General features: G+C 42.9%; 1 protein-coding gene across 1 annotated transcript in view; it reads left to right on the forward strand.

Moving 5' to 3' along the window:
* Positions 1–27,151, forward strand: part of KIF26B (kinesin family member 26B) — a 455,674-nt gene that overhangs the window by 401,774 nt on the left and 26,749 nt on the right. The window contains exon 11 of the mRNA XM_058533562.1: positions 26,812–26,974. Within this exon, the coding sequence (XP_058389545.1) occupies positions 26,812–26,974 (163 nt within the window). The remainder of the gene's footprint in view (positions 1–26,811; positions 26,975–27,151) is intronic.

Consider the following 27,151-nt stretch of genomic DNA (forward strand, 5'->3'; position numbering starts at 1 on the left):
CCCCTCCTCATCTACGCCTACCCTTTCTCCATCCCCACTCATCTGTGTTTTCTGAAGTTTCCTACAGTGCATCCTTTAAACACCGGAGCCATTGACAGCTGTCCTGTCATTTGCTGTAATGATGTAGATATTGCCTGACACAAATCATGATAAACTAGGGAGCCAAATGCAAGACTCTGAATCCACCGCTAATTGTTATCTTTAATGATAACTAATCATCATCTCACAAGTCATGTTGCTGCCAGAAGAAAACAGCCAAAGGAGGAGGTCTTTGGGTCAAACAGGGCCAGTGCACAGAGAGCCCCAGATGCTCCGGGGCACCCACAGGGCTCCGTGCTTACTCAAGGATAGCTTGATTTAGGCACAATTAGGCTTTCGAAGGGATGGAGCGTACAAATGAGTTGAGGCTTAATTCATTAAAAAACTGTCTTGAACATTAATAGAGCTTCAATCAGAGTATCCAACCATAAATTCTCACCTGTTTCACAACGGGTTCAGGCTCAATTGAGCATTAATAGATTTTTTTTGTCTATGCAAATGAGGTGATAATTCAATTCATGTGTAATTGAACAATTTTCAAATAGTTATATTCATGGAGCAGTTAAGTTGTACCAAATTATATAATGTGCCTAGTAATTCTTTAACTAAGACAGAGCTGGATTTCATTTTGACGTAATAAAGAGAGAACTGGAGAAATAGAGATGGTTATGGTAAATTTGTTACTGGCTTGAAGAACAGTAGACTTTAAGAGACTTTACGATATTCAGTCCTATGGGGCAACGACCATAATTGCCCACAGTTGCTATTTATTTTTGTTTGTTCTTACCACTGTTTTTTATTTTGCTCCCTACCAATGAAATCAGTAAAAATTTTGGGAGGTAGCATGAACTCTCACATTAAGGACTAATTGCAGTTGTTGTTTGTATTGAGAGTATTTTTATGTAGCTTCCTGAGCAAAGTTCACTATGCCACTCCCTTCCCTAAAGGAAAATGCCATACACTCTTGCCTTCTGAAGATTCTTTTTGGTGAAGGCAGAGATTTTAGTTCATCTGCCCTCCACACAGCTGCCAGAATGCCCTTTTAAAATGCAAATCTGATGTCACCCCCTTCTTTAAATCCTTCAATGACTTCTTGTGGCTACAGGATAGAGTACAAATCTTTTTATGGCCTATGAAGCTCTTCATAATTTGGGCCACACCCTCCTTTCTGATCCTAGAAACTATGTACAGTCACCTGAACACCCCATGCCCTCTCACGCCCCCATGCTTTGTAGAAGCTATTTCTTCTGCTTACAATGGCCTTGTTTGTTCATTCATTCATTCATTTATTCAATGAATAGTTATCAAGAACATGCTATATTCCAGGACCATCCTGGATCTCCTCTACTTAGTGAGTTTTGGCTTATTTCTCTTACGTCTTAATTGTCAAATGTGTCATATATACGGATATAGAAACACATCTGCCCAGTCTGTAAAACAACAAATCACATACCTGTGTGCCCACCACCCAGGTTACGAACTGGAACATTTCCCTGCTGCAGAGGGCCGCTGTGTGCCCTTCTGTGATGCATCCCCCCACCCTCCCTAACCCTCCATCCCTGCCTTGCCCCGAGGCAACCTCTGGGCTGAATTTGGAGTTTTTAATCCGCTTGCTTCTTTTACAGTTTTACCACCTAAATTTGTGTCCCTAAAAAATGTATTGTTTAGTTTTGTCTAGTGTTGAACTTTATGTAAATGGAATCATACTCTCTTCTGGGCCCTCCTATAACTTGCTTTTTTCTATCAATATTTCATTTTTGACATCCATATTGAAGTGCGTAGCTGTAGCTTATTCATTTTCATTGATGTATGATTTTCCCATTGTAGGAGGGTATCACAGAGTATTTGTTCTTCTGGTGATAGATTTCTAAGAGATTTTTTAAAATTGATTGTTGTATTTTGTCTAACCCCTTTCTGCATCTAATAAGATGAGCACGTGATTTCCCTCCTTTAATCCTTTAATACAGTAAATTACATTAATCACTTTTCTAATATTAAAAATCTTGGGGGCCGGCCCAGTGGCACAAGTGGTTAAGTGCGCATGCTCTGCTTCGGCGACCCGGGGTTCCCAGGTTCGGATCCCGGGTGTGTACCGACGCACCGCTTGTCAAGCCGTGCTGTGGTGGCGTCCCATATAAAGTAGACGAAGATGGGCATGGATGTTAGCCCAGGGCCAGTCTTCCTCAGCAAAAAGAGGAGGATTGGCAGATGTTAGCTCAGGGCCGATCTTCCTCACAGAAAAGAAAAATCCTGGAATTCCTTCCGGCTTATTCTTCAAGGCTGATCTCAAATATTATCTCCTCTTTGAAGCCTTCTCTGATCTCCTTTCCTCCTTCTCAATTCTTTGCTCCAGAAAAGTTGTTTCCCTCCCCAACCCCCCATGGCATTTTGTGGGAATTGTATTATAGGCACTGATGTTATATTGTAATTATTTGTTTAAGTATGTCAACCTACAAAAACAGAACCTAGTTTAAGAGGCAAAGCATTTATTTGAGTTCAAAGAATTATAATTCAAGGAGCACAGATTCAGGTAGAAACCCAAATAGTGTCCCAATTACAGGAGAGGGGCGCAGGGTTTTTATGGAAAGAAGGGAAGATGAGGTGAGTTGTATTAAGGAAGGGAGTTCATTGGTGCTGGATGAGGTAAGGCTAGGTTCGTCCTTCATAGGTTGGCTTGAGATTCGGTCATCAGGCAAACGGCTAGACGTGTACTTCATTGATTCGGTCATCAGCAAAGTCCAATTTCGTCAGTCCCTACAAACAGGATACTCTTGTCCTCACTGACTTCTGGGAACATTGGCGGTTTGGCCCAGTTTGGAAGATAAAGAAACAAGATGTGAAAGACAGTTGCTCTGAAATGGCTGCTCCGGCTCTATTTTAATATGGCTGTACTCATGTCATCTTTCACACTTACTCAACTCTACTATCATAGGAGTTCATCGAGATAATTATAGAGTCTTTTTCTTCAGGTTCCTTATTTTTGCACTAATTTGAATTAAATAAACCTGATCTAAACCCTACTTCTTTAGTAGCAGATATGAGTCAGACATCTGCCTTGACTTTTTGGTGGCCCACCTCACTACCTGGAGGACACCTTTGGGCCACCAGACTGGCTTTGTGGCCATCAGAGCCCCATTCTCAACTAGTACAAGGTGCATCTTTTTGGGGTACTGTTTAGGATGTGGAGGGGCACTGAAGCTATAGCCCTACTTACTGAATCAGATATATAGCAAAAATATATTCACTCTACCAGGTGATTTTGACAATTCATCAAGCATCTGTGGTGTATATAGTACTATTCTAAGCTTTAGGGCTGATGCCTGGAGCTTGCAGACCAGTTGGAGGGAAGAAATCGGTATGCAGATTAGAGCAGAAGGCATAAGAAAGCAGTTAAAAGTCCCATTATAAAGAACATTCAAGGAAGAGGTAAGAAGTTATCTGTGAATATGTTTTCTATGGCAATAATAAATAACAATAACAATAATAAAAACAAGATACATTATAGATTCTTATTTACTACTACAACTCTCTAAATGTCTAGAATTTTGTAGAAGCAAATACGTCTTAGAGTTCATCCAAGAGGTTTAGTTACTTAAACTACCTCCTTATAATAGTCATTTTTGCATGGCTTTTGAGGTGGTCCTCCAAGGATCTAAGTATGAGGAAGTTCCAGGAATGTAGTAGAATTCCAAGGAAAGGCAGCCATTGTGACTAGTTAATGTCCCCAGATTTGGGAATGGCAGTCCATCTTTTGACAATATTATAAATGTTGAGCTACATCTAGAAGACCATGTACCCTGGTGCCAAGAAGGACGTTAGGCTCTGTGTGGATGGGGCTTCATGAGCTCTTACGATTCACTCTTTGCAATAAGTGGGATGGTAGTCTTTCCCGTTTACAGCCAGGAAAATGCATGCAAGCCTCTGCCCACACTAGGGAAATGGACACATCCACAGCCCAGAGCCCTCCCCACTGTGGCCTCCTGGACGACAGAATTCTGAAACATCTAACCTCCCTGCTTGATTTCTTGCTAGAATAATGAAACCCATCTCGGCCCAGCTCAGCCCCTGCTTGACAATTTCCCTTGGGAAAGGAGAATAGCCACCTTTAAAAACCATATAATTTGACCTTTCCAAAAGCCAAAGGCTTTTTCTCACCAAAGTCATTCATTTGAGCCTATAATTTATAAATGAAAAGAACTAAGTGATTATTCCTCTGAAAGGCTTTTGGATGGAGTCAGAATCACCCTTTGGCGTTAAGTCCTCTGTTCAAGGACTGGGTCTTGGAACCATGGGTATTGTGCAAAAGCCATAAGAGGAGCACAGCTACCACTTGTTGAGTGTTTTCTATGCAAGCCCAGGGTATACAATACAAATATTCTCTTCCGACCTTCACATCGACCTTAGAGATAGATGCTATTGTGTTTCCTAATTTTATAGATAATGATACTGAGACAGGGAAAGGTCAAGCAAATCACCTGCTGTCATATGTACCATGACTGGTAAGCTTGGATTGGACCTCAGGTTGTCAGGCTCCAGAACCTGCCCTTTCAATGTAATGTTATCCCCTGGGATGTGGTAGGGTGGAAGCAAAGAATCAGACTAGGAGGACCTGGGTTCAAGCCCCAGCTCCTCTCTTGCCACCTGTGTGACTTGAGGATTTCTAGGCTCCATCTGTAAAATGCAAAGATCCCAGGTTTGTCATAAGGAATGAATGGAATAATTCGTGGGAAGGTGTTTGGTGCCCAGTGACGTGTTACAGGAAAGATGACGATGACAGTGATCTCTCAAGTCTCTTCCAGAATCTTTATCATGCCTTTGGTAGTCCAGTAGAGACCCCAATACATAAGGAGTTCAGGCTTAGAATTTGACTGTGACCTCACAGCTCAGATGCTTAGAATATGGTACCATTAAATCCAAGTGTGTGAGCCAGAACTTCCTATTGGCCTCTTAATTCTTGGGTTCTCATGACCATAGCTTGCATCCTCTGATACACTGAAAATATATTCTGTGTGTGCACTATCCAGGGGTAGCTAGACTTTTTCTTGGGCCATCCTCACATTAAACCCACTGTCCTCTGTCTTGTTCCTCCAGGAGCAAAGAGTAGAAATGAATGAGTACAAAGCCATTAGGGATGGAGGTGAAACATCTCTCACTGTGCCAGAGCCTGAGTCCAGACAGAGGGTCGGGTGGATCACTGTAGAATCCAGAGGAAACACATGATTAACCATGTGGCCATCCATGATCCATAATAAGGGGTTTCTAGTGCATTTCAATCTATACTCTAAAGTTTTGAGTGAATATAGCAGAATCCTATCTTACCAAGCCTCTTCCTATATAGAATTGAATAGAAAATGAGTCAAACCAGAGGCTCCCAAGCATAGGATCCAGAGAATAAATTCCTTACATAATGTTGGTCGGCCAAGAAGGCGGCGGGCATCCCTATCCCAACCAGTTCTTCAGAGATATCTATTATTTTTGAGGTTTTATTCACTAGAGTGACAACTGGGAAGCCCCCACAGCTGTGCTGATGTGACCAATTTGTTCATGTTTCCCAGGCATCCAGGTGTGAGGGCACTGAGATGAGCTTTTTGTGACAACTAAGCCACCTTGTCAGTAGTGTTCATTCAGGTGCCTAGAAGTCACGCTCTCAGGCTTTCAGGATGTTTTTGGTTTGGGTGGTGGTGGTGTCACTTATTGTAAGGATTTGTCTTTTTTCTCATAGTCCTTCACATCCACATTACTACTCAGTGCCAAACCACGCCCAGAAATCACTCTCTACATCAGCATCAGCATCATGTGCTGCTTATTCTGTGCCACTCCCTACACTCAGTTCTTTATATATATATATTAACTCATTTCATCTTCATGACAACCCCAAGGGTCCAGTACTAGAAATCAGCCAAAGGAAATTTACTCAAAATTTCCTTTGTTACAGCAGCCTGGAGCATGCAGAAGCAGGTAACAGAAATCTCTGTAGCCACACCTGACTTCCCAGTGCTATGGGAGCTGGTAAGTGACACAATTATAAACAAGCAAAGTTTGACTCTTGTCCCTCACTACCACCTCTCCACTCAATGCAGGTGCCTCTTCCTCCCAATGAGTGATCCCTCACTGCCCCCCTGCAGGTGCCCTGTACCTTTGTGCTGTCCAGGAATGCCCAGTGCCTGCCACTCCACCCCCATTCCTCCTGGTTGTACCGTCGTTGAGAGCCCCCCGTACCCTAGGCCTCATTTAACTCTATACCTGCATCAAAACTCATCTTTCCTCTTGGCTATTCCTTTACATCCTGCTCTGTGGTAAGGTAATGTGCTCCTGTTACCAAACCAAAGTGGGTTCACTTCTTGGTGATTTGAAATCAAAGCCTTCACCAGAAGTAGTTGTCACACAAAGTGAAATTTATTTGCAGCAAATGAGACCACGGGGAATCCTTCCAAAGCCATGGCTCCTCAAGCAAGGGAAAACAAGTACTTTATTTCGGGTGGGGAATGCGTGTTCAACAGGGAGGTTTCGTCATCACACGTAGAGGTGGGTATTCACTGGCACAGGCGCTGTGTGAAAGCATGCGTCCATGTATATCGCATGTTATGGTAATAAGGCCTAAGCTCCTCCTGGGGTGGAAATCTTAATATTAAAATGAAGCAAGGGTAATCTCTTGGGCAATTCTTGGCCCATCTGCGCAAGTGTCGCTCTTGTGGTGGGGTTTGGACCGGTTCAGGGTGGTTGGTGACTGCATCTCTTAACATAACTGAAAAAACAATTTTGAGAAACAGTTGAGTGCTTCCAAAAACAATTTTGAGAAACAGTTGAGTGCTTCCAGAACCTCCTTTGAGTTGCTCGAGGCAGTTAATTGGTGACACTATCTTAGATCAAATTAGAAGAGTAATATTTAATAATGGTCTAACAATGAGTGAGAGTTCCCACTCTCCCCAACCTGATCAATACTTGTATTGTCTGATTTGTAAAATTTTTGGCCATCAACTGGGTATTTAATGGTATATCATTGTAACTTGAATTTGCACCTCCCTGATTACTATTAAGGTTCCATATCTTCTCATGTTTGTTGGTTATTACTCTATTTGTGTAGCTCTTGTTCATATTTTTTGCCTGTTTTTCTATAGAGTTGCTTATTGTTTTGTGTGCTGATTTGTAAGAATTCTTTGTAAACTCTGGATTCTACCCTTTTGCAAATATTTTCGCCTAGCATCATTTGTTGAATCCCTACTGATCTGCAGTGCTCGTTTACTTGTATAAGTGTCCACATATGTATGGGTCTGTCTTTGGGCTCTCTGTCCCTGTGCCAGTACCAGGCTGTCTTAATTACTTTGTGCTTTGTTAATTCTCTTTGCAATATATTTCTTTTCCATTGGATTAATTTCTGCTCTTTACCGTTTCTTTCCTTCTACTTTCTTTTGGTTTACTTTGCTATTCTTTATCTCCCTTCTTAAGATGGCTACTTAGCTTAACAATTTTCACTTTTTCTTATTCTTTAATATAATCACTTAATTCTATACGTTACCCACTAAGTACTGCTTTGTCTGTATCCTCAAGTTTTGATAATGACAATTATTTTCACTATCATTAGTTCAAAATATTTTTTATTTTCCGTTATCATCACTTTTTTGATCCATGGTTTATTTAGAAGTTTTTATCAATGTCCACAGTGATTTGGGATCAATTTACTCCTTTTGAGGCTTGCTTGTAAGCTGTGCTAGGGCAGGTACAGAGCATCTAGGGCTAATTTGACCCACTATTAGGGGACGCTAACATTATTATTATTATTAGCTCCTACTGCGGACTCTGTCCAATGCCCCATGTATTAGCAGGTCTTTCCACTCTGTCTGCTTGAACACAAATTATTCCCAGTCCCGTGGGAGGTCTCTCTCTCTTTCTCTCTCTCTCTCCAGCTCTCTTTCTCTCTCCAGCTTTTTCCTTGCTTCTTTTCTGCTATTTTGCTCTGCAAATTTCAGCTGCCTGGGCCTCCCCAAATTCTGAACTTTGTCTCCTCATCTCAGCAAGGTGACTGCCTGGCTGTGTTTGGGCCGTCTCTGTTCTGTGTTCTGGAAACCTTCTCGAGGCAGTGAGCTGGGGCACGTGTAGGCCTTACCTCATTTGTTTCTCTTCTGTCCAAGATTGCTTTTCTCTGCTGCTGTTGCCCAGTATCTAAAACCTATTTTTTCTAATATTTCATTTGGTTTTCTAGTTGTTTAAGGCTGGAGGGTAAATCCAGTTCCTGTTTTTCCAACATAGCCAAGAGCAGAAATTTGTCATTCCTGGTAATTTTTTTGTTTCATTCATGTTATTTCTTCAAACATCTTAATTTCCTTAAACATGTTAATCAACTTTTTGTTGTTTATTTGTAATCTATGTCTGAACATCCCATTCTGTCATCTGTTGTTTCTGATGGATCTTTCTCATGGTGCCTTATTTCTTTGTGTGTTTATTTCTGCCCAGGGGCGACTCATTTTCACTGGCATTTTATTTGTGAGATTCTTTGAGACCCGGGATAGAGATGGTTTAGTTTAGTGTGTGTATTTACTTCTGCTTGGTGCCTGGGATCACTACCAGCTGGGGGGACTCTACATTATATTCCCAGCTTTAAATATTTTGGGCCACCCAGATATTGAGAATTAAAATTACAGGGGCTGGCCCAGTGGCGTAGTGGTTAAGTTCACACGGTCCCCCTCAGCGGCCTGGGGTTCGCAGGTTTGGATCCTGGCGCGGACCTATGCACCACTTATCAAGCCATGCTGTGGCAGGCATCCCACATATAAAGTAGAGGAAGATGGGCACGGATGTTAGCCCAGGGCCAGTCTTCCCCAGCAAAAAGAGGAGGATTGCCAACAGATGTTAGCTCAGGGCTAATCTTCCTCACCAAAAACACAAAAAAAACCCTGCAGACTTGCATTAATCCAGCCTCTGGTTCCAAATTCTTGGGACAATTTCTTCTCTGCTTGGTGCCGTATTTCAAGACAGTCATATCTTGTATATGTGAGGGGGGCAGGTGTTGTTGAGGGAGATTTTGCTATTAAAATCTTCTTGTTGGACTGGCTTTGGACTTTGTCTTCTGTTTTCTTTCTTTTTTTGTTGTTAAATTGTAATTTATTTTTATTTAATTTTTTTCAGAAATTGCAGCTATATTTATTTTTACTGAAGTATAATTGACATACGAAATCTATTAGTTTCAGGTATACATCATAGTAATTCTATATTTATATACATTATGAAATGATCACCACGATAAATCTTGTAACCATCTGTCATGATACAAAGTTATTATAGTAGTACTGACTGTATTCCTTATGCTGTACATGACATCCCCATGATATATTTATTTTATAACTAGAAGTTTGTACCTCTTAATCCCCTTAACCTATTTCACCTGCCCCCCAATCCTCGCCTCTCTGATAACCACCAGTTTGTTTCCTGTTTCTATGAGTCCATTTCTGTTTTGTTTTGTTTGTTCATTTATTTTGTTTTTTAGATTCCACATATAAGTGAAAGCATTTGTCTTTCTCTGTCTGACTTATTTCACTTAGCATAATACCCTCTAGATCCATCCATGTTGTTGTAAATGGCAAGATTTCATTCTTTTGTTATGGCAAAGTAGTATTCCATTGTGTGTGTGTGTGTGTACAGCACATCTTTATCCACTCATCTATTGAAGAATACTTAGTTTGTTTCTGTATCTTGGCTATTGTGAATAATGCTGCAATGAACATGGGGTTGCATATATCTCTCCAAATTAGTGTTTTCATTTTCTTAGGATAAATACTCAGACATGGAATTGCTGGATTGTATGGTAGTTCTATTTTTAATTTTTTGAGGAACCTTCATACTGTTTTCCATGGTGGCTGCACCAATTTACATTCTCACCAGCAGTGTACAAATGTTCATTTTTCTCCACATCCTCACCAACACTGGTTGTTTTTTGTCTTTTTGATGATAGACATTCCAACAGGTGTGAAGTGATATCTCCTTGTGGTTTTGATTTGCATTTCCCTGATGATTAGTGATGTTGAGCATCTTTTCATGTGCCTGTTGGCTGTCTGTATGTCTTCTTTGGAAAAATGTCTCTTCAGTTCCTCTGCCCAGTGTTTAATCGGGTTGTTTCTTTTTTTGATATTAAGTTGTGAAATAAGTTAACCCTTTATCAGATGTATGATTTGCAAATATCTTCTCCGGTTTAGTAGGTTGCCTTTTCATTTTGTTGATGGTTTCCCTCACTGCACAAAAGCTTTTTAGTTTGGTGTAATCCCATTTGTTTATTTTTGCTTCTTTTGCTGTTGCCTAAGGAGACTGGTCCAAAAATAATACTGCTAAGACTGATGTCAAAGAGCTGGCTGCCTATGTTTTCTTCTGGGAATTGTATGGTTTCAGGTCTTACATTCCAGTCTTTAATCCACCTTGAATTTATTTTTGTCTGTGGTGTGAGATAGTGGTCCAGTTTCATTCTTTTGCATGTGGCTGTTCAGTTTTCCCAGCACCATTTATTGAAGAGACTGTCTTTTCCCCATTGTAGATTCTTGCCTCCTTTGTCATGGATTGACTGACCATAAATGTGTGGGTTTATTTCTGGGTTCTCTATTCTATTCCATTGATCTATGTGTCTCTTTTTGTGCCACTGCCATACCGTTTTGATTACTGTAACTTTGTAGTGTAGTTTGAAATCAGGGAGTGTGATACTCCAGCTTTGTTCTTTCTCAGAATTCCTCTGGGTCTTTTGTGGTTCCATACAAACTTTAGGATTCTTTGTTCTAGTTCTGTAAGAAATGCCTTTGGTATTTTGATGGGGGTTGCATTGAATCTGTAGATTGCTTTGGGTAGTATGGACATTTTAACAATATTAATTCTTGCAATTCATTTGCACAGTGTATCTTTCCATTTATTTGTGTCGTCTTCAATTTCTTTCATCAGCGTCTTATAGTTTTCAGAGTACAGGTCTTTCACCTCCTTGGTTAAATTTATTCCTAGGTATTTTATTCTTTTTGCTGAGATTGTAAATGAGATTGTATTCTTAATTTCTCTTTCTGCTATTTTGTTGTTTGTATATAGAAACAGAACTGATTTTTGTGTGTTGATTTTGTATCCTGCAACTTTACTGTATTCATTTATTATTTCTAATAGTTTTTTGGTGGATTCTTTAGGGTTTTCTCTATATAAAATCATGTCCTCTGCAAATAGTGACAGGTTTACTTCTTCCTTTCCAATTTGAGTCCTTTTGTTTCTTTTTTCTTGCCACGGCATCTGCCTTGGTTTTATTCTGACCTTGGCTCCTGTGAGAAAAAGAAAAAGTAGTGTTTTGGAAGTTATGCAGTTAGGAAGCTGAGGGGAGACTTCTTTTGATGGAGAGGTAACCATTAGATATTTATTTAAATATTTATAGAAAGGCAACTCTGTGCAGGACACTGTTAGGTCCTGGAAGTATAGAAAGAAAAGAAATCATCTCCACCCATGGTATGCAGTTCTCTAAGAAGGAAGCATCATTACTGGTATTTGGACTGTCCATCTAACTCATTGAAAGCTTTCATAGCACTTTGGAAAAGCACTGAGATGTTTTGAAACTTAGGAAAAAAAGGGTGGGAGAGTGGAGGGGACCAAAGAAGTGGCATGAGGAAGATGTGATTAATTCCTAATTCCGGCAGGACTTTCAGAAACTGCCCAGTTAAGCATCTTGTAGGGATAACAGTGATTAGAGTCTGAACTCAAACCACATTTACCCCATGTAAGAAATGAATAGCTATTTATGATTGAACTTCTCAACTTAAAAGATGCAAAAATTGTGCAACAAAAGCCTGTCCTTTTTCAAACAAAATAAATATCCCTGGAAAACTCTAATCTTTCTCAATTTTTTTTCAAGAAATGTGTAATTCCTTCATGTCATCCCCCATTAAAATGTCATTGACTTGCTCTTGAGTTATTAAATGGATGAATTTGGCCTCTGTGTAACATCTTTTCTCAGGCTTGCACCAGTAATGGAAACCATTCTTAAACTTAATTTCCTTTTAATTCCTTCCAATTGCTAAGCACTGGTCTTTGTGCCAAGAGCCAATCCAATTGGTACATTTTGTGAAGACTGTGGGATCATGTTTCTTTAAACCACACATGATACCCAGAAGGCGTTCTAACAGAGTTGCCCTCATCACCCTCCTTAAAATTGGTTATACTTGATTTCAAAAGAAATTTACCCCTGGGCAGTCCATGGCACATGTGCTTAACAATAGTGTTTAAGGTTTCCCCCAGCTGGTGACGGGTTAGTGGTCTTCAAGTAACAAGGACCATATTGGACAAGAATCTTCAGCACAAAACAGCATAGGCAATCTTTGGTCACTCTTATTGGCAGACTTATCACAGGAAAATCAAACCACAGATGCCAAAAATGTTAGTTAAAATCTAAGACTGATAAAGTGTTACCAAAAAATGAAATGGCACTTTTGTGCATCAAAGGACACTATCAAGAGATTGAAAAACAACCCACAGAATGGAAGAAAATATTTGCAAATCATGTATCTAATATAGGATTTATATCCAAAATATGTAAAGAGCTCCTACAATTCAACAACAAAAACTCAATTCAATTCAGAAATGAGCAAAGAAGTTGAATAGACATGTCTCTAAAGAAGGTACACAGGTGGCCAATAAGTACATGAAAGATGTTCTACATCATTATTCATTAGAGAAGTGCAAATAAAACCACAATGAGATACTACTTCAAATCTGTTAGGAAGGGTATTATCAAAAAAAAAAAAATAGTATTGGCAAGGCTGTGAAGAAATTGGAAGCCTTTTGCATTGCTGGTGAGAATGTAAAATGGCACAGCTGCTGTGTAAGATAGTTTGGCAGTTCCTCAAAAAGTTAAACATAGGGGCCAGACTGGTGGCGTAACGGTTAAGTGCGAGCGCTCTGCTTCAGCAGCCTGGGGTTTGCAGGTTCGGATCCCAGGCGCGCACCGACACACCACTCATCAAGCCATGCTGTGGCGGCGTCCCAGATAAAGTAGAGGAAGATGGGCACGGATGTTAGCCCAGGGCCAGTCTTCCTCAGCAAAAAGAGGAGGATTGGCAATGGATGTTAGCTCGGGGCTAAGGTTCCTCACACACACACAAAAAAAAGAAAAGAAAAAAGTTAAACATAGAATTGCCATATTGTCCAGCAATCCCACTCCTAGGTATATACTCAAAAGAATTGAAAGCAGCAGCCTGAATAGGTACTTGTGCCCCATCACAATAGCCAACAGGTGGAAACAGTGCAAGTGTCCATCAGTAAATGAGTGGAAAACAAAATGTGGTATATCCATACAATGGAATATTATTCAGCTGAACCATAGACTTAAACATGGTTAAAATGGTAAATTTTATGTTATGTATATTTTACCACATTAAAAAGAAGAAGGTGATTTCCAAGGACACAAGGCCCTGGGAGTTGCAAGTACTGTTACAGACTTTTTCTTTTCCTGAATAATTAGTGGGTTAGTGGACTGAGTGGGATATGGGAGAATTTCCATAGACGGAGATTAAAGTCAAGGGCATTCCAGGCTGAAAACCTGGGCTGAGCACAGATGCAGGCGACGTATGAGAGTCCACACTTGCCGAAAGGGTCATGAGTAGAGTGGTACGGCGGGAGTCCACGGTGCAGGGAGGCCTCTTAGGAGCCTCCTCCTCACTGGGCTGCCCAGCTCCAGCTCCAGAGCCACCATCGTCTTACTGTCACCATTTATGTAATAAGGAGGAGGTCTCCCAGACTGTCAGTCAGTGAGGTAACAATGGATCGGAACTACGGTCATGCTGGTCTGCAGCCCATCAGGCCAGCACCGGAGGACCCCCATCTTGGTGAATAATAGACTTTATGGCAATGGTGCTTCACCCTTCCTCGTAGAACCACTTTCAGTATCCCCAGCTGAGTCTTGGGAAGACCACTGGTTAGGAGCAGGGGGCAGGAGTGGAAGGAGAGGGCACGAATGGCTCATCCTGACCTTAACGATCAGAATCCTGTTTTAAGCTCCACTCTGCTGACTTCAAAGAAAAGCCATTGCACAGGGAGAGAGATGAGCTTGAGATCACAGGAAGGAGCACACTTAATCTTCTAATCCATCCTCCCAAGAACTGGTCTGAATCCTTCCCAACGGGGTGATATTCTGTACCACTGGCCTTGCATAATGAGCTAGCTTATGTCATCTCTCTGGAAAGGTTATCTTACAGGACAAGGGGTGCCCACTGATATGCAGTGTGGTTGAGCAGAGGGAGATTAGACCTCCCTTTCGTGTGCACAAGATCAGAACGCAGTCAAGTGAATGCAATGAAATGACTGCTCAGGGCTCATATTTGCATTTTCTCTGTTTATTTTATTTTGATAGAAAGCGTGGAATTGGATAAATTGAACTCTGGAGACTGGAAATAGTCATGATTATAATCCAGTGTAATCACTAAGTCTAGACCCTTTGTCTAATGCTATTTAACCTCTTTGTAGCCTTTCTGGGGAATGTGGTGGAAGTGAGACTCATCTGGGTTTCCAGAGCCAGAAAATAAAAGCCCCATAATTCACCTAGTACCCACGTTGCTCTGTTATCTTAGGGTTTTGCTTAGAGATTAGGGGGAAAAAGTAGATGAGACCCTTCCACGTGTTTCCCTGCCTTTTTTTTGGTAAACATTTCTTTTCTTTTTTTTTTTTTAATAATTTTATTTATTTATTTATTTCCCCCCAAAGCCCCAGTAGATAGTTGTACGTCATAGCTGCACATCCTTCTAGTTGCTGTATGTGGGACGCGGCCTCAGCATGGCCGGAGAAGCGGTGTGTCGGTGCGCGTCCGGGATCCAAATCCGGGCCGCCAGCAACGGAGTGCGCGCACCTAACCGCTAAGCCACGGGGCCGGCCCTAAACATATTTCTTTTGAAAGAACTCTAAATACACTTGCAGATTTTCAAAGCCCGGATTCTATACAGTTCTGCTGTCAACCCCAAAGGACGATCACAGACTGAGCTATAGAAAGAGGCACCATCAAAATGCTACATCAAACATAAGCTTCATGTATGTTTCTTTCCTGAAACAAACATTAAAACTCATGGAAAAGCATAGGAATGTTCTACAAAATGTAAGTTTATCACTAAGGTGACACAAGAGGTTGGGGGATGGTGTATCAGGGAGGCAGTGGGACAGATTGGTGAGAAGGCACTAGGCAAGAATAGGATTTCTTTATATCAAGAATTCCGCTTATAATCTTCATTTTTTTTCTTCTTGAGAAGTCTTTAAATATTCTTTGGAGTCAAAGAGAAGGATGGGGTGAGCAGAAATCAGGGAAGAGGCTCTGAGTTGCCATGACAACACGACTCTAGACTCCATCTCTATCCCTCATCAGTGCCTAACTCCCTTTTGGATTACTGCAGAGATCTCTGCAATGGGATTAAGACATACTCCTAAACCTGAGGATGATTTAAAGTTGAAGAATAGCGAAGTTTCTAAATATTACAGTGAGCTCATCTTTACTCCAAAGATGTGTAATGGTTATAATGCAACATAATTGAGATGTTTCCTTTTCCCTGCCCAGTAAAGCTGTCATAAACCACGGCAAAGGCTCTATAAAAAGTGACAGGGCTATAGAAATGTCTACTGCAAAGCATCAATAATTAATGATAGCGGCTGGGGCCAAATAAATTTTAAAAAGGAAGTGAAACTTCAGATAATGTGAAAAATGTCAGAGTCGTATTTATATTCTAAATTGCAGTAACAATATGAGCATTATTCTTACTCATACTCTGGTCCTGCAGGTGGATTAAATAACGAGTGTGCGTCTATTACAGACCAGTCTGCATGTGCAGTAAATGTAGAGGGTCTTGTTATTGAATCTTCAGGCACCCCTTTCTAGCATCTTAAACTTCATTAGCATACACAATTGTTGGCAGTCTATTAATTCAGGGGAAACCTGTGGACCTATTGTTTTCTGTTTGTCTGTAAGGTCTACTAATTTGCCTTCTAAGTTGCTTTTGTTTTGTTTTGGTTTTCATCAAAGTGATGACATTCCTAGCTCTTGATTATGCTAACCTAAGTAAAAATAAATATGGAATCTTTGCCCTTCTGTCTTAGAGCTAATAAGTCATAAACATTGTCCAAGTTACTGTAAGAAAGGTCAAAATAAAAAAGAAAGACCAAAATAATAGCACAGCTCCTGCCCTCAAGGTTCTTAGGATCTTGTTGAAAAGAGCTACCTGGAATTAACCAAACTAGGCGGTTTGAGGGCACAGTCCTTGGACTGCCAAGTGTGCCCAAGATTCTGACACCAACTGCAGAGAGTTAGGGTCCAACTACAGAATCAGAGGGAAGAGTCCACACGAGACTACTGTCACTTCTGACACCAACTGCAAGTTAGGAGGGTCCCCCAAACCACCCTCAGGTTTGGTAATTTACTAGAAGGACTCAGACTCACTGAAAGTACTCATAGCCACAATTTATTACAGAGAAAGGATACAGATTAAACTCGGCCAAAGGAAGGAATGCAGAAGCTGGGTTTAGGAGGGCTCCAACACGAAGCTTCCCTTGTCCTCTCCTGTGGAGTCAGAATGGGTTACCCTCCTGATGACAATGTATGACAATATGCACTGAGTATTGCCAACCAGGAAGCTCCCCTGTGCTTCAGTGTGCATAGTTTTTACTGGGGCTTCATTATGTAGGCATAATTGATCGACTGATTGATGTCCCGTATGGTTGATCTCCATCTGCAGGTTGACTGACGCTGCATTACCAAAAGCCCCTGCCCCACGTCACATGGTTGGTCTTTCTGGTGTGACCAGCCCCCACCCTAAGACCACTGGGTGTGGCTCTAAGATCTGGTGTGTAGCCAGTCCCCACCTTAAACAAAGATACTCCTAACAGGTACAACATAGACAAAGATTACCTCCCAGAAGCTGAGGCTTCTCTTTAAGCAAGGCCATATTCTTTACTATACAAGAGTGACCAGTCTGAGCAGGGAGGAAGTGCCACATTATGTGGTAGGTGGAGGGGGCCTTTGTGTGAGCTTGGATGACCAACCAAATATTTGAAGAGCAATGGAAGGAACATGGAATATTCCCAAGCAAGAGAACATTGAAGGAGGACAGATGATAAATGTCTTTTAACCTGTGAGGGGCCAGTGTGTGCAAAAGGATTATTCTTACCCTGTGTGACCCTAGAAAACAGACCAAGTGCCCATGGGTTAGAAGTGTAAAAAAGATTTAAGTTCAATATAAGAAAGAGCTTTCTAATAACTGAGGCTATCCAAAAATATTACACAGGCTGCCCTGGGAGATGGTAAGTTCTCAGTCATTAAAAATATTTTGTCAGAAAGCAGATCACCTGTTACAGTGGCAGTTCTATTATTAGGAAAGGCAATGACCCCTAAGAATCCTTTCAACTCTGATGCTTTATAGTTCTAAAAATATTTTTCCTTTTTTTAGCCTCAAATAAGCATTTTTAAATTGAGGTGTAATTGAAATATAGCATTATATTAGTTTCAAGTGAATGATTTGATATTTGTGTATATTGTGAAATGATCACCACAATATGTCTGGTTAACATCCTTCACCATACATGGTTACAAAATGGTTTTTTTCTTGTAATGAGAGCTTTTAAGATCTAATCTCTTAGCAACTTTTAAATATGCAATACAATATTATTAACTATAGTCACCATGCTGTACATTACATCCCCATGACTTATTTTATAACTGGAACTTTGTACCTGTTTTTCAACCTTGACTAAGACTTGTATCCCAGAATCAGTGGACTTTCTATATTGTGATTCTTATTATATGAATTACCTTTAAAATGTCTTATGTCATACCTGAGTGCTACAGTCTTCAAATGAATGTATATTTCCCTGAGTAGAACTTAGATTTAGAATATCTAGAGTAATTCAGATTCTACTAATTCTGAGTAGTCAACAGCTTACACTGGGATGATGTTTTTCCTTACTCTAGATAAAAAGGAATGGGTCATTAAGCAAGTGAATAATGTGAAAAGGGCTTCATGGAACACATTTAATTTATATAAGTGAATCCATGTTTTATAACCACTTGAGTCATTGCAAGTATGTCTTGTTAAATGAAATCCAAGCAGATTAGTTAGGATTTTAACTTGAAATCTTCTGTTAGCTGTAAATTCAAGTTACATCATATACTTCTCGTAAAATATTCGATTGAGACTATTCACTGTTTACAGCTGGTGTTTCTCATGAAGTAGGCTAAATTAATGTGAATTTTATCTTAGATAAACAAAACACTGATATCCAGGATCAAATGGATTCATGCAGCCCAGGTTTCCTTAGGCTTCATCTTCCTATGTGTACAGTGGTAAATGATTAAAGTCATAACTCAGATTTCATTGGCCCCAACCCATACCTGCCATGCAAAACCTCTAGCTTGTGTACACTATCTTTCCATCCAGATACTTTCCGACGTCCCTCAGGGAGCTCTCGTGAATGCCCGTCACACGCCTAGTCCTGCTGAAGGCAACTACCGCTTGGCCTAGAATAGCAGGCCCCTCTTGGGCACCATCTCTTCTCTCCTGCCTGGGCTCTGCCACCAAAGTTCTAGAGCCACCGTGGTGCCAGCCCTAGATAACCAGGATGGCGTGGGGGAGAACGCATCTCTCCTGTGCATTACTCTGCATCAGAGGCATCCAGAATGGTGCTCTTTGCACCTCGAGGTTCCACAGTGTTTAATCAAGAGCTCAGTGAGAGAACAATGAGATTAACCTTGTCCATTCTTAGTGGTTACGGTTCCGGGACCTCCACCAACGGGTGGTCTTAGGTTAAGCGAGGCGTGAACTCATAGCAGCTGGCATACTGTTGGATCACAACGGCTGGTTCTTCAGCTAGGAGTGGGTGGTTCCCTGCAGGATCCTCTTCTGAGGTCTCCCCTGATGAGAGCACTCATCATCTCCCACCCTGCTGTTGCCAGTGCCTGCAGAGGCACTGCTAACACACGTGCCGGACGCAGGGAGCTCGTTGCCAGTGCTTTATTATACAAACCAAAGCCACCCGCACTGGGAGACCTGAGCACTGTGCTTCTCTATCAAGGTTGCCATCTAACGCACTCTCCTGCCCAGCATCCCGTGAGGAGAGCTGCCTCCGCCGTTTGCTGTACAAATGGAGTAATATCTGAAACCAAACAGCAAGCACTTTCACCTCATGGAGCTCCTCTTGCAAATGCCATTAGGATAGCTTGGCCTGTAGCTTTTGGTACTTCTCTAGGACCAGAAACCAGATAATTCATGCCCTAAAATGTAGGCATCCTTGAGGGGACCATTGCTCAGAAAAGGCCACTCCTGCATCTCAGATGGCTTCCCCAGAGGGAAGGCGTATAAAGTCTTCTCCCAAAGGAGTGAATGTGCATGAAGCAGTCATGAGCGGGGGATCATCATGTCCCTCACAACAAATAAACTCAAGGGGAGTGATTTTTCCCCTGTGGAGGTACGTATTTCAGTCTGTCCCACCTCAACAGTGTCAAAAATAAAGACACTTGCTTGGGACCTAGAGGACAGACAAACAGGCACAAGAATTGCCCTCACTCAGTGGGACTGGTGACTCAATTTGTCCCCTGCACAACTCTTTCTAAAGAGGGATAAAGAACTGCTCAGATGCTGCCCACGTTGGCCAGGAGCGTTGGGCCATGGATGCTGGTGTCTCAGGACCCTGGTCCCCAATATCTTGGGCTGGCCTCAGGAGGTCACTGGTGACCTTTCAGACAACAGTAGAAAAGGATGTTCACAGACCACTAGGATGTGAGTAGGAAGGAGGCAGGGTCAGTGGGAGAGACAGTGTAGGGTACCACTTGAGTAGCCAAAAACTGGGCCACGTTCATTATTTTATTATTCCTCTTGTCTGTCTTCTTTTCCCTTACATTCTTTCTTCCTTTTCACTCTCCCCACTCCTTCTGGTGGTCAGTGGTGGATGCAGGGGCCTGGGGTTTGGGGGCTGGGAGCTCAGAATTCTGGAACTGGCTTGATACCTGGCAACTCTTGCCCAGCATCTCGGGCTCTCTGTTTGGGGCCATACAATGCAGTCTGGCATTTACAGGTCCAGTGGGTGGAAAATGGGATAGTTCCTGAATGCAATGTAGTTCCAGGGTCACATCCTTAAGAATGTGAGGGATACCAATGTTTTCTTGGCATTTAAATATTAGTTGTTATCTCCATCTGAATATCTGACACCTATAAGAATTCTCTGTGTGTGATTTCCATCTTGAATACTGATGGTGTATTACTTAAAAAAAGAAACAAACACGGTCTCCCTTTTCTAGAAAAGAGCATTCCTGTGTGTGTGCCGGGGTGGGCGCATGTGTGTACACATTTATGATTTATGTGTCTGCTTCGGTTCTTGCTGCCCACGGGAATCTTTCTCTAGTAAATTGTTCTGGAGCTTAATCAGTTTTCTGGATTAACTAAGCTCCTTTCTTTCAACATTTTATTAAGAATTAACTAGGCCATGGGTTCGGATCTGGACGCACACTGACGCACCACTTGTCCGGCCATGCTGAGGCCGCGTCCCACATACAGCAACTAGAAGGATGTGCAACTATGACATACAACTATCTTCTGGGACTTTGGGGAGAAAAAGGGAATAAAAAAGGAGGAAGATTGGCAACAGATGTTAGCTCAGGGCCAGTCTTCCTCAGCAAAAAGAGGAGGCTTGGCATGGATGTTAGCTCAGGGCTGATCTTCCTCACAAAAAAAAAAAAAAAAGAATTAACTGGGCCGGGCCGGCGGTATAGTGGTTGAGTTCGCGCACTCCACTTTGGCAGCCCGGGGTTCGCAGGTTCAGATCCCAGGTGCGGACGTACACATCGCTCATCAAGCCATGGTGTGGCAGACATCCTACATATAAAGTGGAGGAAGGTGGGCACGGATGTTAGCCCAGGGCCAATCTTCCTCAGCAAAAAGAGGAGGATTGGCAACAGATGTTAGCTCAGGGCTGATCTTCTTCACCAAAAAAAAAAAAAGAGAGAGAATTAACATAAGTGAAGAGGCCCATCCTCATCTTGCTTTTTTCTGTGGCTTTACTGTGTTTGTATTGAAGGAGGCACGTTTTTACAAAGAGAGACATGCCCATTATAAGTGGACATCTACAGTTCTCTCTCACCAGAAGCAGGACTCAGAAGCAGGGCGGCCGCGTGGTGTTATAGTGGTGGCCCAACTTGGCCATTCAGAGCTCACCCCTTTATTCTCCCTCAGAAGAACGTGGTCAGTAGGTGCCCTTCTTTCTGCCTCTAGAGTTCTTCACCTCCTTTCTGGAGAAGAGTATATTTAACTCTACTCATGAAGGGAATGGCTCTTGTCTTGAAAAATTACCTGGCCAACACTGGAGCGTGACTTTGGACATCTTAGTTCATCAGCAGCCCTGTCCCAACTCACCAGTGGGGAGAGTTGCGTCTCCTGAGGGTCAGCAGACAGTGAGCTACAGACTGCAGACTGTCCTTTCGGAAAGGAGTCCAGAGTTTCATTGGGTGTTTTGGGGTCCTCAAATAAAGCATTCTTTGTCCATCCTTGGATGCCTGCCAGGTAGGAGAATCCCAGCCAAGGAGACAGAACTGTGCTGTCACCTCCAAGTCTGGGTGTTCTCCAGCAGTCAGGAAGTTACAGTGACAGTGGGGACACCCCTCAGCCTCGGGGGGTCTTTCCTTATCATGTGCTGTTTCCGATTTGTTCTTCTGTGTCATTAGCTTTAACAAATGGTGTGACAATGTGGGTTTACAGGTGTGTCTCCCTCACTGGCTCCTTGAGTCCGGTCTAGTCCCTCTTCCTGCACTTTCTCCGCACCTGCGGGGGCCTTGCTTAGGGTCAGCGCTCACTAAATGCTTCTTGACTGAGCCGCAGCAGACACAAATGAGTTAATGAGGTGACTGAGTGGGAGCTGCCCCACAGCCCTTTGGCAGGAGAGGCGCTGCGTGAACTAGGAAGTGATTTGGGTGGTTGCCCATAGCTGTGTCCTGCTGCTGGAGTGATTTCTAACGCCTGGCATTTGTTCCTCTGCCTGTTTCCATGGTACTGACTTCAGCTCTCTGTCTGTGAAACATCTGAACTGAGAGAGAGTCGACACAGACAACAGCTGTCCAATCAGAAAGAGATCATTGAATAGGAAGGAAAGTAAGACACTCCTTCATGCTCTGGTTGGTGACTCCTTGGCACTGTGTCTGGGGTGAGACCACGTGATGTCATTCCTCTAGAGCATGGGCCAACGAACTTTTTCTGTGAAGGACTAGATAGGAAATATTTGTGGCTTTCCGGGCCATATGGGCTCTGTCACAACTACTCAGCTCTGCTCTTGTACAAAAACAGCCAGAGACAATACATTAACAAATAGGTGTGGCTGTATTCCAATAAAACTTTATTTACAGAAACAAGCAGTAGGCTGGCTTTGGCCTGCGGGCCCTAGTTTGTCAGCCCCTGTCCTAAAGTACTAATCGCTCTTTCATGTTCTTTTAAAATTATTATTATTAATTAAAATTTGTTCATTATCATTCTTTTTGTGTTCTCTTGCTGTGTCTAATAAAAAAATGGACCTATTTTAAAAAGCAAGACATTCTTCCAAAAATCACTTTAAAAGATGTGCGTGGTTGGGGTGGGAGGGAGGTGGAATATATGGGGCTAAAACATGGCTCCTATAAACAAGGAGGAAATCCTGCTATTTGGGCAGCATGGTTGGACCTTGAGGGCGTTATGCAAAGTGAAATAAGTCAGACAGAGAAAGACAAATACTGTATGATCTCACTTATATGTGGAATCTAAAAATAAAAAATAACTCACAGAAAAAGAGATCAGACTGTGGTTACCAGAGTGGAGGGTGGGAGAAGGGGGAACTGGAGGAAGGGGGTCAAAAGGTAAAAATTTCCAGTTATAAGATAAACAAGTACTGGGGATGTAATGTACAACATGATGACTATAGTGAACGCTGCTCTATGATATACAGGAAAGTTGTTCAGAGAGTAGATCCTAAGAGTTCTCCTCACAAGGAGAAATTTTCTTTTTTCGTCCTCTTTTCATCGTATCTGTTTGAGAAGATGGACGTTAGCTGAACCTATTGTGGTAATCATTTACCAATATATGTGAACCAAACCACCATGCTGTGAGCCTTAAAGTTATACAGTGATGTATGTCAATTATTTCTCAGTAAAACTGGAAAAAATACAAAACAAAACATGGCTACTCGAAAGAGTGGCACAGTCCTTCCCCAGACCCCAGTCGGCTCTGCTCTGTCACCAGTCCCCTCCTGCTCCTGCCCAGCCAGGACCCCTCCCACATGGCCCCCGAGTCTCTAAATCCCTGTCCAGCTGGCCTGGGCCCCTTGGGGGCCAGCAGCTCTGCACCTGGCTCTTCTCTTTCTCCCTGCCCCGTCTTGACCCAGAGGCTCGGACTGAGTTTTTGCTGACCACTGCCCTCGAAACTCTTTGGACTTCTCTCTTTTCCTACCAAAGCCACTGAGTTAAAGCACAGTTCGCAGCCCTCAGCACCCTGCCCTTCTGTCACCTTGCCTCCCCAACTTCAGTGTCTTTGTTCCGAGTTAAAAAATCATCATGAGGTAGAAAAAACCCAAAGCTTTATGGCCACCATTTTTCACTCCCATAAAGATGTGTTTTGGAGTCTAGAGAGGCCCATGTGAAAGAGTCTTGCTAGCAATTTTGCTGGCTTTCCATAAGGAGAGCTAAAATGCTGGTTGCCAAGCAACACACATGGTCTGGCTTCTTCCAACGATGTGGACTTAAAAAAAACATCTGTCCTATGATTGACTCATGAATGGGGAATCATGTGGAAATACACAGGACAAACAGTTTGATATAGCAATGTTATATCCGGTTTTTCTGTCTTTGGTATTTTTTCCTTATAGGGGCTCATACAGGGTCACATGGAGAATAGTGGGGTGTGCCTTCAGCAGAGTGCAATTGACTAACAACGCTTATCATCAGGAACTTCATAGTACAGTCGATCCTCATCATTTGCAGACTCCATATTTTGCAAATTTACCTGCTTGCTAAAATTTATTTGTAACCCCCAAATCAGTACTCCTGGCGCTTTCAGCAACATTTGTCATTCACAAACATGTGCAGTAGTGAAAACTTTTTTTGGCCCAATGCACGTGTTCCCACTGAGGTTGAACAGGGTGACGTTCTGCCTTCTGTTTTCACCTCTCTTCCTATAAACGAGTGTCCTTTTTACAGTTTATTTAGTGCCACGTTTTTTGCATTTGTGTGCTTTTTGTTGGCGATTTCATTGTTTAAAATGTCCCCAAGCGTAGTGCTGAAGTGCTGTCTGGTGTTCCTTAGTGCAAGAAGGCTGTGAGGTGCCTTACGGAGAAGATACGTGTGTTAGATAAGCTTCCTTCAGGCATGAGTTATAGTGCTGTTGGCATGAGTTCAGTGTTAATGAATCAACAATATGGTACATCCAGAAAAAGGAGGAGGAAATTCACTCATCTATACATCAGGCTGCTCCAGAAAGGGCTAAGATAACATCTAAAATGCATGATGAAGCCATGGACAAGTGGCTGCATTTGTGGATTCACCAGATGACCAATAAAAAAAAAAATGCGTAGTGGACAGTATTATGGGGCTGAGAGCCTGAGAAACTGATGGTCATGTTAGCCAGGGCCAGGAATAGGTTAAACCCTCCTCAGCTGGTGTTTTATTATAAAGAAATAGTGCATATAATTCATCATTTGTAAGAAAAATATATTAAATAAGGTGTCTTTAAACAGAAACACACGTGAAACAAGGTTACGTATTGATCCAGACGCCCTCAGGAACCTAACCCTGTTTTTTCCCAGGGAGCAATGGTTTGGCACTCACTAATTCAGCGTTCGCGGAGACTTAATAGAACATCACCATCACGAGTAAGAAGTGACTGTATGTGATCTCAGTTTAATCCTAATAGCATCTGTCTTTCACTTCCCATGTTGAAGACAAAGCCCCAGATTCATCCAGGTGCAGTGTCTCCGCTAAGAATGTCTACCAGGAACGGGACTTGACGTCCCGTCTGGTCGCTCCGGTGGTGTCTGGGCGTCTGGGACATCCCTGCTGGATGCATTTTGAAAGGAGTTGAATGTTTACAGCCAGGCCCAGCTCCTCTTCCACACCGCCTTACCTTTCTGTCTTAGTTCGGGCTGCTATAACAAAACACCACACACTGCGGGGCATAACCAGCAGACACTGATTTCTCACGGTCCTGGAGTCCGGCAAGTCCAAGATCAAGGCGCTGACAGATTGGGTGTCTGGTGAGGACCCACTTCCTGGTTCATAGACGGCCGTCTTGTTGATATAAACTCACATGGTGGAAGGGACAAGGGAGCTCTCTGGGGTCCCTTTTATAAGGGCACTAATCACATTCATGAGGGCTCCACCCTCATGACCGAATCATCCCCAAAGGCCCCACCTCCTAACACCATCTGGTTGGACATTAGGTTTCAACCTATGAGTTTGGGGAAGATATAAACATTCAGTCCCCAACACTCTCCTTCCACCACTTTTATCACTGATTATTTTGCTCAAAGGGAAACCCTGATATATTTTTAAATTGCCCTGGAACTGAGCCATAATGGGCCCAGTGTCCCCGAACTGACACCTTACTTGGTCCCAGATGGAAAGGGAAAGCTATTGCTCTTACACCACAGTTTTTCCTCCCTGAAGGCCTGAAGCAGGTCATGTGTGAAATGGTTTCCCGTTTCCACTGTCTAATCTCCACAGACAGCAGCCTGCTTCTCACACCGCGTCTGCCGAACTGGACGGTCCCCCTCCAGGGAGCTCTGCAGGGGCGACTGACTAGCAGCCAGATGGTGACACGGACGTGGGGACAAACCCTCTCACCTGGTGTTACAAACACCACACAGAGATGGGAACACGGGGCATGAAACAAAGAGGCTACCTCAGCTGCCAGCATCAGGGGAAGGCTCCAGAGCTGAAGTGACATTTGGCAGCAGTTGAGAGGACGCACATTGACGATGACATCAGCAGAGCCTTTTAAAAGCAAGGCAGGAAGAGTGTTGGGACAAGTATGGGGATGGAAAAACATGAGCCAGTCCTCTGGGTCAGCTTTTAAAGAGTCTAGAAACGCAGGCTATAAACTCCTGGGCCTCATTATCATCACTCAGGGTGCTGGCCCCTCACAGCACCTGCAGTCCCCAGAGGAGGCCTTTCTAGAAAGTTCTTTCTGTTGCTGATTGAGTGCATGGGCGGGAATCTGTGTTTCTGCACTTACAATCAGGAATATGAATACCTTCATTACGACTGTGTGCAAATGTGAGAGTTAAGAGACAATGGCAATGAAGTGGTTGCAACTCTTTGGCAGAAGAAACTTTGCATGTATTATCAACACCTAGATCTTCAGTACAAGCTCGTGGCTGGGGAACTACAGAAACTCACTGAGAAGGGCCACGTGTGCAGAGGGCACGCCAAATCACCCATCACAAAGCCATTTTCTTGATCCCTTCCTCTCGTTTCTATTCCCAGGTGTCCTTACGTGCAGTGTCATATGCAAACACACAGACTCACAGGAATACCCCATCACAGCCAGGACGGTAGTGCCAAGGGAGGTGTTTTGCATGAATTCCATCTTTAGGGTTAGAAGCACTTGCTCAGCTGCCAACTACAAATAGCCCCATGCTATAAAACGATGTTAATTAGTATGCCATTAAAAAAAAAAGGGAAAAAAAAAAACCCCACTGCCCACAATGAAAAAGCCCTGTCAAGGCCTGAAGACCCGCCCTGACAGCCACAGTGAAGCACGGCCCGCTAATGCAGCCTTAATTCACTTTGTTGGGCAGAGAAAGCAAGCTCACCATGCTGCTGCGAGAGTCCCTGGGGAACGTGAACTGTCGCACCACCATGATCGCTCACATCTCGGCCGCGGCCGGGAACTACGCGGAAACCCTGTCCACCATCCAGATCGCCTCGAGAGTCTTGAGGATGAAGAAGAAGAAAACAAAGGTAAGGAGCTCGCAAGGGGTGTGGTGGATGCGGGAACTTTCTGAGCCCTGCCCTGGAACTGAATCAGCAAGAGCCGAATCGATATTTCTAATCCCCGAGCACCAGGGGCACGGGCGAGGATGGCTGCCGCTGCGTGGCTCAGCGTCCACCTCGGGGCAGGAAGACCTTCCGGCCAAT

This window comes from Diceros bicornis, chromosome 38, assembly GCF_020826845.1.
Source record: "Diceros bicornis minor isolate mBicDic1 chromosome 38, mDicBic1.mat.cur, whole genome shotgun sequence".
NCBI lineage: Eukaryota > Metazoa > Chordata > Mammalia > Perissodactyla > Rhinocerotidae > Diceros > Diceros bicornis.